This window comes from Suillus subaureus (assembly GCF_016647635.1).
Source record: "Suillus subaureus strain MN1 chromosome Unknown BJ212scaffold_51, whole genome shotgun sequence".
Classification (NCBI taxonomy): domain Eukaryota; kingdom Fungi; phylum Basidiomycota; class Agaricomycetes; order Boletales; family Suillaceae; genus Suillus; species Suillus subaureus.
The window spans coordinates 194209-207195 of record NW_024538607.1 but is presented as its reverse complement, the minus strand read 5'-3'; the positions used below and the strand labels follow the sequence as shown (position 1 = coordinate 207195).

The 12987-nt window shown below is 48.5% G+C and overlaps 4 protein-coding genes across 4 annotated transcripts; 2 read left to right on the top strand and 2 right to left on the bottom strand.

Annotated features, from left to right (window-relative positions):
- Window positions 1-271: 271 nt before the first annotated feature.
- On the top strand, window positions 272-6401 carry BJ212DRAFT_1449554 (formin homology 2 domain-containing protein; the record flags this gene model as incomplete). Its single annotated transcript, XM_041338714.1, has 21 exons — window positions 272-506; window positions 578-913; window positions 978-1465; window positions 1520-2203; window positions 2254-2664; window positions 2726-2985; window positions 3035-3103; window positions 3154-3301; window positions 3353-3456; window positions 3514-3592; window positions 3646-3749; window positions 3779-4228; window positions 4276-4742; window positions 4793-4917; window positions 4972-5037; window positions 5088-5243; window positions 5294-5377; window positions 5432-5570; window positions 5625-5755; window positions 5811-5984; window positions 6036-6401. 21 exons carry the CDS (start codon window positions 272-274, stop codon window positions 6399-6401), a joined length of 5076 nt encoding a protein of 1691 aa, XP_041187414.1.
- Window positions 6402-7990: 1589 nt separating this feature from the next.
- Window positions 7991-9505, top strand: BJ212DRAFT_1283372 (uncharacterized protein; the record flags this gene model as incomplete). The annotated part of the gene is made up of 2 exons (XM_041331755.1): window positions 7991-8764; window positions 8894-9505. 2 exons carry the CDS (start codon window positions 7991-7993, stop codon window positions 9503-9505), a joined length of 1386 nt encoding a protein of 461 aa, XP_041187413.1.
- A 388-nt stretch (window positions 9506-9893) lies between these two features.
- BJ212DRAFT_852639 (uncharacterized protein) lies at window positions 9894-11250 on the bottom strand. The gene has a single exon (XM_041344205.1). The coding sequence runs from the start codon at window positions 11217-11219 to the stop codon at window positions 10281-10283; it is 939 nt and encodes a 312-aa protein (XP_041187412.1). The 5' UTR covers window positions 11220-11250; the 3' UTR covers window positions 9894-10280.
- BJ212DRAFT_852798 (uncharacterized protein) lies at window positions 11008-12981 on the bottom strand. Its single transcript, XM_041344206.1, has 4 exons — window positions 12658-12981; window positions 12589-12603; window positions 12484-12541; window positions 11008-12434 (listed from the first exon to the last, which is right to left on the bottom strand). Exons 1-4 carry the CDS (start codon window positions 12672-12674, stop codon window positions 11262-11264), a joined length of 1263 nt encoding a protein of 420 aa, XP_041187411.1. The 5' UTR covers window positions 12675-12981; the 3' UTR covers window positions 11008-11261.
- Between the last annotated feature and the right edge of the window lie 6 nt (window positions 12982-12987).

Here is a 12987-nt window from a genome sequence, read left to right as displayed (position 1 = left end):
ATGACTTAGTACTTTACCCTGGGCCCTTGCAATCGTGCATTATAATAGTCGCGGTATTTTCCCTCACTATGCCAGAATGGGTATCTTGTTCCCGTGACCTGCTGTCCCAATACTTGAAGCTCCGGAATTCATCTGCAGGATAGACAGGATTTGGCAGGACTAGTAACTGAGACGAACCCAGGCGTTGTAACATAACTGGCTTCCACTGGCCATCGTCGGGCGATCGAACTGGATGAAGTTATTGTTACGATTGTAAAATACTTAGACTGCTATGGCGGACGACTTACTCATTGTACCTGTCCTGCTGGCTAACGGATCTCTTCATCACTCCAGCGTGTCATCCGATGCACTTGCCCAGGACCTTATCGGAGTACTTACTGCTCAGGAAGGAGTGATATCCAGCGTCCTCGGAGAGCTACAGGATACTGGCTGGGCCCTGCAGCATGTTCGTAGTCAACCGAATGGTCGTAAGTGGGAAGAGGCAGAACTCGAAGCTCTCGGGGATGGTGAGCAATCCCGCGTAGGTGTATTGCTTGCCAGTCTTGGAACTTACCACTTCGTCCTCCGAATGACTCAGGCATCATCGACCCGTTAACTCCCATCGCTCCCTTGCTGGAACAACCAAACTGTCCAGTGATAAATGATGCGTCTCAGAGACACTTCTCCACGTTTCCTCTGACGTCCCATTTGCATTCTCCAGTACTACGCTTGGTTTCGCTACATGCGGCTCTTTCTTTGTCGCTCTCGTTTGCGCGTGTGCCCGAGATTCATGACGGGTTTATTTGGATGGTATATTATGCTCGGAGTTCGATTGTAGAGGATGTTATTCGTTCTGTGGTGGAGGATTTAGGGCTTGCTAAGAGCTTGCCTGTGGCCGGAGGAGGCAACCTTGAGTATGTCATTCAGGATGGTGGTGAGGATGATGTGTTATTTTTTAATGTAATGCTCACTCGTCATATTGTGTACTTCCTTATTAGCTTCGAGGATCTCATCCTCGTCAGTACTGTCCGACCTTGTCCAATCATCCTTGGCAAAATTCCACAGGAAGCCTACATTGCAGTTCTCTGTACCAGAGGAATGGTACCTTCGCCCACAAGCTCTTTTACCATTCTCCGTCCAGCCTTCCGAAGACACCCTGAAGCACTTTGAGGACATAAAAGCAGAAGAGGATGCCGCAAATGATACCGCAAAGCAGAAGAAGTCTACTCTCGATGCAGTAACGGCGAATGCTAGCACCACTCGATCAGCTTCTCCAGATTGGCGTGATTCATTCACGAGTCTCTTTGCTTGGCAGCAGCCGGCACCTCCTGCCTCGCCACCGTCGTCGTCAAAGAAGCGCAAGAGCGTGAGCGATCCAGTCCTTGTCGAGCAACGGACTGACAGAAGTATCATGTCGGTAACACAATTGAGTATTCTAGAAGATGAGACACTGGAGATTGATCCAGCCGAGTTCGAACGCTGCCTCGTAAGAAAGCCTGCACTTTATCCGTCTATGATCACGGGTTCATTTCATTAACAGGACCACATGGCATTGAAAGGAGATGCAAGGGACAAGATGTACCTACTACCAGCTGCTAAGAAACGGCAGATCATTGAACATGCACGGGTTTTCCATCCGACTCTTGACGGAAAGGCTCCTCGACCATCACAGTCCACACAATCTACATTGGGAACTTCTGGCGGAGGAGCTTTCCTTCCTCGTCTGGTTCCCCAGCTAACAGGCGACTCGGGAATACTGAAGCGCTTCTCAATGGTGACTTGGGGTACAAGCACCGCAGCCCCACCGGCTATGTCACCCGATCTCAATCGGTCTAGCGGCGAATTTGACAAAGTCACAGAGACGATGCAACCTCTGCAAGCACAAACTACTGGCATTATGTTCGGCAACTGGTGGGCATCTTCAGGTGGAGAGAAGAATGCCGAAACAGAGAGTGCGATATCTGCAAAGCGATATGTTGACGGCTTGCGCGGCATGAGGATGGATTTTAGGCTTGTCAAGCATCTCATTTCCCTCCGAGTGCATCTGTCTACTGCAAAGTTACCATGGATCGAGGACTTTATCGCGGAAGATGGCATGAACGCCATGGGTGATGCGCTTGCAGCACTCGTCGGCAAGGGCGGGAAGAGGACAGTCCTGGCGGACATAGAAAGCACAGTACTGCTGGAGATCATTAAGTGCTTCAGGGTACTTCTCAATACTCAGGTAAATGTGATCTTCGTTTGACTAGGCCTCGTGATACCTGATCCTTTTAGGCCGGATTTGACAGCGTTTTGTCGTCTCCTACAATCATCACTCATATAGCGTATTCTTTTTACGGCGCCTCTCTGAAGACACGCATGCTTGCTGCTGAACTTCTTGCTGCGATTTGTGTACTCTCGTTCAATCAGGGTCACAAGGCCGTCTTGGCTGCATTGTCAGATTACCGCATCGCCTATGATGAACTGTACCGCTTCGAGTTTTTGGTCGCTGCTTTGCGTATATCAGATCAGAGTAACGACCCTGCAGCCAACGGTGTGTCCTTGCACGATGGGGATGGTATATGGGAGGCGCGGACTGCTTTTATGGCCCTCGTCAACGCCCTCACTAACTGTCCTGAATCCCTGGAAGACCGCATTTTGTTGCGCGAAGAGTTTGGGCGGCGAGGCTTAAATGAAGTTATTGTGGTAAGAAATGATATGCCTCGTCATCATGCCACTTTGTACGATAACTAGAGCTATCGTTTAGACTCTCCGCTATACGAAACCGCCAGACTCTCTACTGACTCAACTGGATCTTTATATGGAGGAGAAGTATGAGGATGAAGAAGATCTGCGAGAGCGAACACGAAACGCCGTACGGGGCGATGGGGGCCACAGAAAGGAGCACTCTGAATCAGACATCTTCCTGGATGATCTTCTACAAAGCGCGAACAACGTGGGGTTCGGATCTATATCAATGAGTATTTTGCACCGCTTGTCTTCTATCATAAAGAGTGACGCTAAATTGTCAGTCCTCTTTCAGAAAGTTGATGTCATGATTTGACGGGCATAACAGGAACGTCAAAGTCGATCAACTAGCTGTAGTGAATACATTTTTGGATCAGATTTTCACTGCAGATGACATGTAAATATTGGTTCGTGGTATGTCTTGAAGCGCACTTACCCTCCACGTAGTGATTTGGGCTGGATTCCTCTGATTACGAGGTTTCTTGATGCAATCCGGCCCATTACTGGCCAAGATATAAGTATAGATGCCGTTGATAGTGGGATGAAGTACGAGCTGGAAAGCCTTCGTGTCCAAATAGATGATCTGATTCAGACGGTGTGTGTATCCAAGCTCGGTTTTGTTAATAATCTCACATGTACAACAAAGAACTCGGCACTCAAGACAAGGCTTGAACAACGCACAGGATCAAATCAGCAGAAGCCGAATATTTCTAGCAAAGGAGGAAATGAGGTGCGATCGCTGTCATATCAGTGGTAACGGTTAAACCGATTCCGTGACAGAATAAACTTGTTCAACGGCTGATGCAGAAGGAGAAGGAAGTTGCCTCAACTACAAACAGAACTTGAGCGCTTGAACTCTCAAATTTCGAACAACGCGCGCGATGCTGTAAGTTGTGTAAACCCACTTTGCTGAATAGTTGTTTAATGCACCTGATTCAGGAGATGCAAGAAAGGAAAGAACGCGAAAGGGCAAGGCTTCACTCGCTCCACGAAGAAATGAATAAACTGCAGCTTCAGGCATGTCACCCATCCACAACCTATATGTCGCACACCTGACTCTGAATTAGTTGAGCGAAATGAATGATACTCTTGCCACCAAAGACAAGGAGGTTGTGTACCTCAAACGCGCTCTTGAATCGGTATACTCACGTTTTCAAACGAGGCAAGAAGAAAGAGCTTCTGACATGGACGCCCAACTCATTGCGAGTCGCACCATCGAGAATCTTGCCAAGCGAGACAATGAACTCACAGCACTGAAGACGGAGGTTTCAGACCTCAGGCAGCTGTTGGCTGCGAAATCGACATCTATGTCAGAAATGGAGTTCAAGTCCAGGAACGCGCCCCCTCCACCTCCACCGCAAGGTTTCAAGTCCAGAGCGATTTTTGTGCAAACGCCCCAAGAAACAGATATAAGCGCAACATCGAATGCGACTGGCATTCCTCCGCCTCCACCTCCACCTCCACCTCCACCTCCACCACCCCTCCCCCACCCCCACCATTACTACCTCTCTCTCCATGGGCTGTTCCAAATCCTAAAGAGACCCCTGCCACGGAGTTGATGGACACCAGTCAGACAGTCTTTCAATCTTCCCCTCCTCCCCCTCCTCCTCCCCCTCCGCCGCCGCCGCTTCCATCATCCCCTTCTTCAGGTTCCGCATTTTCGTCGCCTCCACCTCTACCTCCACCTCCACCACCCCCACCCCCGCCGCTCAACGCCGCTTCACTAGCTCAGTTACCACCAAGACTCCCCGGAATTCTACCTCCACCCCCACCGAGTGGATCTGCAATCAGGATTGGAAATAAAGCAAAAGCCACTGGGCCAAGACTGAAGCCCTTCTTTTGGACCAAAATCAATAATCAGAATTGCGGCGCCACAGTATGGGCGGAATCGACGATCTCACTGGATTTCAAGTTAGATGATCTTGAAGCAACGTTCACAATTAATAATACACCGACCTCACATTCCAAAGCCGCAAATTCCACACGGAAACAAAGTGTCACAACCCTTCTTGACATTACTCGTGCTAATAACATCGGTTGGTTCATCGCAACCGTCATAAGGCAATTGACAGATTATGCCCCCTAGCTATAATGCTTTCGCATTTTAAAATGACACCTCTTGAAATCAGTCAAGCTCTGCTAAGTCTTGATGACAAACTGTCCATCGATGACTTGAAGGCCATCAGCAAGCAGTTACCATCTCCGGAAGAGGTTCGTTATTACTGACTGCCTTCTCGCTCTACTCTCTGAAATGTCATTGAAAAGGTTGCTCGTATGAAGGATTTCCAAGATGTAAGCAAGCTAGCGAAGGCCGATCAATATTTGAGTGCCGTGAGTGCTGCTCGTCACTCCTTGACTTGCAATTCAAGTCGGCGTCTTAGATTATGACAATTCCGAGACTCGCGCAGCGGCTAGAGTGCATGATATATCGCCAAAGGCTGGAACTCGAGATTGAGGAAATTCGTCCGGATCTAAAAACCATTCATGATGCGTGTAAAGAATTACGAGCATCTGTGCGTTTCAAGTTGACATTACGGGTGCGTTCGTTACCGAATCTGTGATTCAAACCTGGTGACAAGGGTTCTAGGCTGTACTCACAGTGGGGAACGCATTGAATGGGTCCAGCTTTCGTGGAGGTGCCTGTGGGTTTCGCCTGGAGGCGCTCATGAAGGTAAGTTCGCAACACACTTTCTTAACGATGTTGTCAATGTGCACTGTGTCGTAGATGAAGGAAACGAAGACCGCAAAGGGCAGCTCAGAGTGCCCCACTCTCCTGCATTATGTTACCCGAGTCCTCATTCGCACCGATCCGTCACTTACACTTTTCATCGATGAGATGCCTAGTGTGGAATCGGCTGCTCGTAGTAAGTGGCAATTTCATTTAATATCTTTTGGAATAGACTTATGTTGTGCCTTAGTATCATTCCCCACGTTACAACAGAATGTCAAGTCTTTACTTACATCGCTGGACAAGGTTAAAGAAGAAATAAGTCTGCTGAAGCAGATTCGCACACCCTCCGATAACGACCAATTCGTGACAATCATGCAGGTGAATATTACTCAGTTCCAAAGGAGTTCGCGTTCTGATATCCGAGAAACACTAGCCGTTTACCCTTGAAGTGGCACAAAGCGTTGACGCGCTCAATAAAATGGCTGCCCTCATTGAAATAGACTTACGAGCTCTCTTCTCTTACTATGGCGAAGACCTGGATTCGCCGGAGGGACCAAAGCCAGATGACTTTTTCGGGATGATCTGCTCATTTTCGTCATCCTTACAGGTACGCATCATTTGTAGTTTCTGGGTGGTTATGCTTCAATTTATCGGCCAGAAAACCGCTTTGGAAATACACGATACACAGAGGAAGGCTCCTCATTTGGCTCGGGGGAAGATGGCGTCTTCGCTGCGGAGTAACTCCAAAGAGGTAAGAGGACCGACATTGCACAGCTTTGCATTTCCATGGTTCATTGTCACGCAGACTGTCAAAGCACAACATGATCCCTCACACGACTTACTCATACCCTCCGCTGGCATACACGAACGTTCGGCATCTATTGGTCGCGGTAATCTCGATGAAGCCATACGCTCTTTGAGAGAAGGCCGTAAAAGATGTCGAGCTCCTCGTTCCATCGCCAGAGCAAGCAAAATCTTTCTTGATGGACGACCTGACCCTCGTAACAACAACCTTGGTGATTGAAGAGCTCTACCTTAAATTACGCGCCACTGGGTTTGGATTGATAATGTCTTCATTGAACGATAGGTACAGGAAATACATCATTTGATTGATCTAAGCCACTCCTACACCCTACAGATACACGCGGCGTGGCACGATTGTGGAATGATTCAAATCAACGAACAGTTAGGGGTCTTGATAGTTGACGGAGCCCGATGAAGGCCTTCGCTATCAACCGCTCTGCTGTTCCCATTCTTGTAAAGCCCTCCTTTTTTTCTCTTCATCAGCAGCTGTGGGACAAAATGTTCTTGAAGACGGAACAAGAATGTGACTACTGAGTTTTGACATGCTGGATTTTTCACAGCGTCTGATGAGTTTAACAAAATGGTCTTTGATCTGTCCAGCCAACTAGAGGTCATCAACAGGAACCGACGAAGTAACCGACATCATATCTGACCCTAGAGTGGTTTACAGGCCTTTGGCGTACGATATTGACAAATGCATGAAGGCAATTAGTAAACAAGGAAGTCGAAACACTCCCTCGAGGCCTCGGCGTTCAGTAGTGAACTCCGAGGTGAAGTGTTCAATTGTTTGATCAACATGACGCGTACGTATCGGAGTCAGGCCTGGCGGTTAGTACGGCTTATGCACAATCAAACGACGATCGCTATTATCAACGGGAATAGACAGTAATCGATCTGACGCAGCCCAATATTCCCCCTGATCTTTACCACGTTGAAACCTGCTGGAACACACGAGGTCACAGAATACAAAAACACAGATATAACACTAGCACGAGGAGGAGCTGTCCTTCTAAATGGAGATCGAATGTATTAGAACGTCATTTTGGTCCCAGGCTGTTAAACCAGTGACAGGAACATGCCGTTTCTTAGTGACACCATGAACAGAGAGGCTCGAATCAGAGGTCTGGAGCGCCGCAAGTGTGATAGTGAATACAGGGGCCTCGCGGTCGATGACAGCCTAGGAAAAATAGAATGTAGTCAGGGGGAAATAATTCCTACCTCATTCGCAAAGGGACCTCAATGTTCCGATCCAGACGGGGGAGACAGTTTCGTGAAGGCTTACACAGTTCAGGGACTCAGAGTCATCTGTACTGACACAGTGTGAAATGCCACAGGGTTGTTGGCATGAGCGCCCATCTATTATTGGAGAATCGCCGTCTGGTCTCTTCCGTGTCGAGTCTCGACGAAGGACTGTGACCGATGCCAGTCAAGAGTCAATGCACGTGTGCAACTCGGGGAATTGAAGTCGTATATTCTGCAGGTTGGATGGCGCCCTACATCAAGGTAAGGTTGTGTCAGATGCCTGTGATGGCAGTCGACACTGTTTGCTGATTAATGTCATAGCCTACGCCTCAGCCACAAATCGGCTAAGTATTAATATAATTAATACCAACATAATTATTGCCAGCGCAACCGAAACGTGCACTGCAATATTTGCCGAGCGCTGTAGCTTCATCAATCCGTCACTGATATTAAATGATCGATTGATCAGTGGACCTGTGTTTTCACGTAATGATCATTAGGCCTTTGGGCTTGAACATATGAAGGAAAGGTAACCCGCAGACGACGACAGCGTTCTTCATATCCGTCATGCCCACAGTTACACTAAACACGAATCATTTTAACCTCGATGTCGGCGGCTTCGCAGGTTTCTTTGGAGGCGAAGAGGCGGTTTCCGCAATGGAAACTGTGCATCTCTATAGAGCAAGACGGTGGACAGGTTGGTACAATTCCCCGGGCAGCTACAGTGTTGGCAAGCACTATGGCCAGCTTGCCAATTCTCGCTTTTGGGACGGAATGTTTCCAGGACCCAATGCAGAGCCCACCGTGTACATAGGGCTGGATGGAAAGTCCGGCCCTGCATATTTCGCATCCCAGTCCGGCACGTTCCTAAAGCAAACGGGTCACCTTGCATACCTGTTAATGCAGAGGTGTAAAGACCAACGAGCCGTGACAGTAGAGGGACGAAAGACAAGGGCTAATAAAGTCACCATCTTGGAAATGCCAGACATCAAGTTCGACGCTACTGCCGAGAATAGCCTAACTATCCGTGCCCGGGATGGTTTCCACAAACACGTCGCATTGTTCCCTATTGCCACTAGCGTTGCAACATGCATAATTTGTGCGTGGGGCGATGACTGGTATTGCTTCTCCTTGATCCTCCTCGGCATTCTCATCAACGGCATCTCGTGTTTTATAATCGGCTCTGCATCTATAGTCCTCCAGAGTGTCGCCTCCTCTAAAAATGCACCGCCAGGCGATGGCATGTTGATGGATGGAAATCATGTGATCGTCGTCCTTGGAAAAGAGAAGAATGTTATTGCCATCACGCAGGGCAAATTCCAATTGGACTACAAGCCCTGGGTCCGCGCGCGTATGAGGAAGAGGAGAAATCGAGGCATTGTAGGGGATGGGATCCATAACGTCCACCACTGGTTTGGCAGGAAAGATGCAGAGGACGGCTTGGAGACGCAGAGTGACGAAGACGCCGAGACCAATAACGAATACGCGGCAATCGGGATCTGCTCAGTCCTGCTAGTCGTTCAATTTCTGACGCAGTTGCTCCTGATACCACAGGGCAAACTATTTGGGCAGGTCATGTTCCTAACGTCCTTCGCTGTGTCATGGGGGTACAATCTCTTCTTGTCGTCCATGGACAAAGAATACCTGCAAGAGGAAAGGCTCGTCCAGGCGTTGAATTTGACGGAGGATCGCATGAAGACGTACAAACTGGGCACAAGAACGGCCGCAGCTGTTTTCGCTTGCCTGACCCTTCAGCCAGACTGCGAGCATGAAGAATGGGAGAACAGAGGTTTTAAGCCACAAGATATTCTTCGACAGTTCATTCCAAACGAGACGCACGTATGGGCGGTCTGGAGAAATCAGGTCTTGGAACAGATGAAAAGCAGCAAGTCGTCCTTGCAATCTTTTGATCTTCAGGCTTGTGGTGATCGCATAGCTGCGTTCAACGATGCCGACAAGAGCTTGCTGAGTGACTTGCTCTTGGACGCTCGCACTGCATACCAGCAGCATTTGATATTGCAGGTTCGGAAACGCAACTTGATTGGCAGCATTTCGAGTAGTGTGAAAGCAGAGACATGGTGAGATGATAGTCTTAGGAGTTATTTCTGTCCTCTGCGCGTACAATGCTGTGAAAAGAGCGCCCCTGTTCTGTCTGTTTCCATAATATTACTAGTGTACTTTATAATTCGAAGACAACCTCAGATTACTAATCATGTCCAGCTGAGCTTAAACTCGAAGAAGGGCCACGATGATTAGCCTGCCCCGTCTCCAGAGTCGCCTCCGGAATTCTTTAACTAGCTTGCATGACGATGTCCATGTAGATCCACGCACCGTTGCGCAATCCCCTCCAGTTCGTCTATCACAATTAATCAAGGCATTCTTAGTCTATTCGCAGACTTTAACTGACTGTTTTGGTTGACATGTAGGAATTTCAAAACTTCGCTTGCTTGACAGCGTGGTCCCTCCTCAGCTTTCTCCACTATCCTTTTGGTCTTCTCGTCTAGTTCTTTCAACTTGTCACATCGGACACCCCGCAAGAGAACTACCTGGCGACATTTCGATCCCAATGAATCGCCAACCAAATAGAGCCTATGACAGCAAGTTGAGATTGAGACATCGCTACAGCGCCATGCACGGTACTTTTTTGGTGGTGTGATTTTAAAGTTGAGATGCAATTTCAGTTCAAGTTCGTTCTTTGAATCTTTTCGGCGTTCGTTGACCAGCTTCATACATTCATACTTCGTTGACAACATCATAGGAATTCATCAATCATAATGTGGGGTTCGTAATCGCAGCTGTAAACATGGGTACAATAAAGCTATGTAAGTGCTAGCGAGCAACGACAAGGCGTGAAGATTTAGTGCACGATGACATTTTCAAGAGCCCTAAAATTAACGGACCCAGAAGACGCATGGGCGAGGATACGAGTGGTGGTTCCAACCCTCCGCCAAGGCTGCTTATCACCAGGCGAACAAAGAAGTTGAGCAATAAACGGTTCTTGCATCCTCCGAATCAATGCAGCGGCGGTACTGTGGGTGACCATGTCGGCCACAAAGTCGGTGACGAGTTCCTTGGATCTGCCGACCCAACTTTCCTTGTCCTTGTCCTTTTCCTTCTCTTTTTCCTTGTCCTTGTCCTTGCCCTTGTCCTTCTCTTTTTCTTTGTCCTTTTCCTTGTCCTTTTCCTGCTTCGGGGAGCCCTCTGTTGTGGGCGGCTCCGGAGAACCAGGGCTGTCAACGGTCAGGGCATCAGGAGCCTCGGCGTCTGTGCTTCCCTGACGTTGAATAAGACTCGCTTCCCACATTCGCACGATGCGGTATTTGATAGCTAGTTTCTTTCCATATAAAGGAGCTAGCTGCCGCGTGACGGTGACCTCGAGCTCCGAAAGGCCCTCAGCTTTGACGAGATAGCTGAAGACTCCGGGCATGTTTTGGTTTGGGATAAGGGTGACCACTTCGTGAACGAAAAAGGGCATACTCATTCTCCCATTCGCAATGAAACGTCCGTGAGGTGGGTTGCTCAAAACGTCCTTGACAAGCTTGAGAGCTGAAGAAGACAAGCTACTGGTGATACGCTTCGAAGTTTTGAGCAACCTGAATTCGAATTTCGATGAAGCAGAGTCCTGTCGAGCGTCATAGGACGGGGCCATAAAGCACCTCGGATGGGCAGCAAAGTAACTGTGGAGGGTCGATGACTCTCCCAACCAGTCAAAGAGTGAGAGGTCGTCGGTAAGTGCCATGATCTCCTTCTGAAGCCGCACGAAGGCGTTATGCTTCTCCCCGTACATTACAGGCATGTGGATGCCGAAAATACCTAGCAAGGGCGTTAGAACAATTCATCAGCTACGGTGACGCTTACCCATGAGGCAATAGGCAATATCTTCGATCTTCTTAGTTGTCCTAGTGCCCACCCAACTCAAACGCTTCTTGACATTGTCAACGCCGGGTTGGAATACCTTCAAAACGTCGATATCGATGCGAGTGATGTCGTGGAGAATGGTGAGAAGTTCGACTTTATGATTCTTACCAGAATCGATGAGTGGCTGCCAATCCTGCTTATAGAATCGAATAAATTGAGGTGCGAGGAGCTCCTGCAACGTCCAGCCTCTCTTGAACCACTGACTGTCCTTCAACTGCGAGATATCAGAAACGTCTGCAAGGTAAACGATAGTGATTGCCGATTCCTTGTACCAAGAAAACATAGAGATGATGGATTCCTGAAGCTCGGCGTTGTTCGTCTTATCGATACAACACGTATCGCTCCACGCCCATCGGTAGCCTTCTCTCTTCGAGGTAGTACAGAACTGTTGCAGCTTGCAGATTTCCCGCGGGGCATCCATATCGTAGACGTTGCCCTTGATCTGCCAATACTGGGGTTCGTCCTTCGCACTTGCCCACTTGTGGGAAAGCATTGCATATTGAAAGAATTCGTCAACTTTGCGCTGGAGCTTCGACACGGAGGTGGACAGAAGATTCTCATAGAGTCGTTGGTACTCCTCCGACTCTTTGAAAATTCCCTCGAGGTCATTGCTAGTGTGTAGGATGCCGCTGTGGGTGTCTATCAAGCGAAGAGGTATGTTCGCTAATTTATCGTCGATTATGTTCTGAAAAGTCTCCCGTAGGTTCTTGAGGGTGACCTCAGGGTCTTCGACTGGGCTGTCAGCTCTATCGGCATCCTCCGCAGTGTAAGCAAACTCTTGGCCGAGGGTGTCTAAAGGTGGAGGCATGGATTGCATTTCTGCCTCTTCTTGCGGAGATTCTGTCTCCACTATGGACAAGGAATCTTGGCGAAGTGATTCGTCTTGTGGGGGTTCTGTCACTATGGGTACGGGATCCTGGCGAGGTGATCCTGCTTGTGTATTTGTTTCATCTTGCGCATTTATTTCATCTTGCATGTTTGTTTCGTCTTGCGTGTTTGGTTCGTCTTCCAAGTCTCTTGCCTCTTCTCCTTGAGCGCCTTCTAGGGCAGGCGTCGAATTACCCTCGATGCCGTCTACAGAGGCTTCAAGTTCCTACATCGAACATTAGCAAGAACACGTGCACAAGCAGTAGGGATCACACCTGAATTGTGCTGTCATCGGTGGTTCGTGACGCTGACTTGCGGATGAAATTGAAACGACTGGGGGATAACTCAGAATCGCAATATCTATAGTTCGCGAAACTGACCTTGATTTTTTACCACTAGAAGCCATCGTCACATCAGATGGCCTTGTATGCTAGAACCATGACACTCACGCTTTGTCGACGCCCATAGCGGATGGCACAAGGCAAATTTGTCCAAGGAAGAGAGGTGCGCCAGTCTAGTAACAGGGCGTGACGAGATGCATTTATATATCGTCTAGCCTCACGGCATCTCGCCCCCATCCAGCAGCACCCCACTGACGTTAAGGAACAAAGTTTTCAGAAAAGGGTAATTGTCACGGGATCGCAATTAGTAGCTGAAACCCATCTGATATTGATAGGAGGAAGTGATGTTCCTCAGGTAGCAATGACAACATGGGCAGTGGCCATCATAACAACTAATCAATGTCTTGGAAAAAAACACAGCCAACGGATCCATAGGAT

Coding starts and splice junctions, on each gene's coding strand:
- BJ212DRAFT_852639 (XM_041344205.1), bottom strand. CDS start 11,219: ATGCCTGTAATGTACGGGGAGAAGCATAACGCCTTCGTGCGGCTTCAG.
- BJ212DRAFT_852798 (XM_041344206.1), bottom strand. Junction 12,435..12,483: donor CCGATGACAGCACAATTCAG/GTGTGATCCCTA, acceptor TGTTCGATGTAG/GAACTTGAAGCCTCTGTAGA.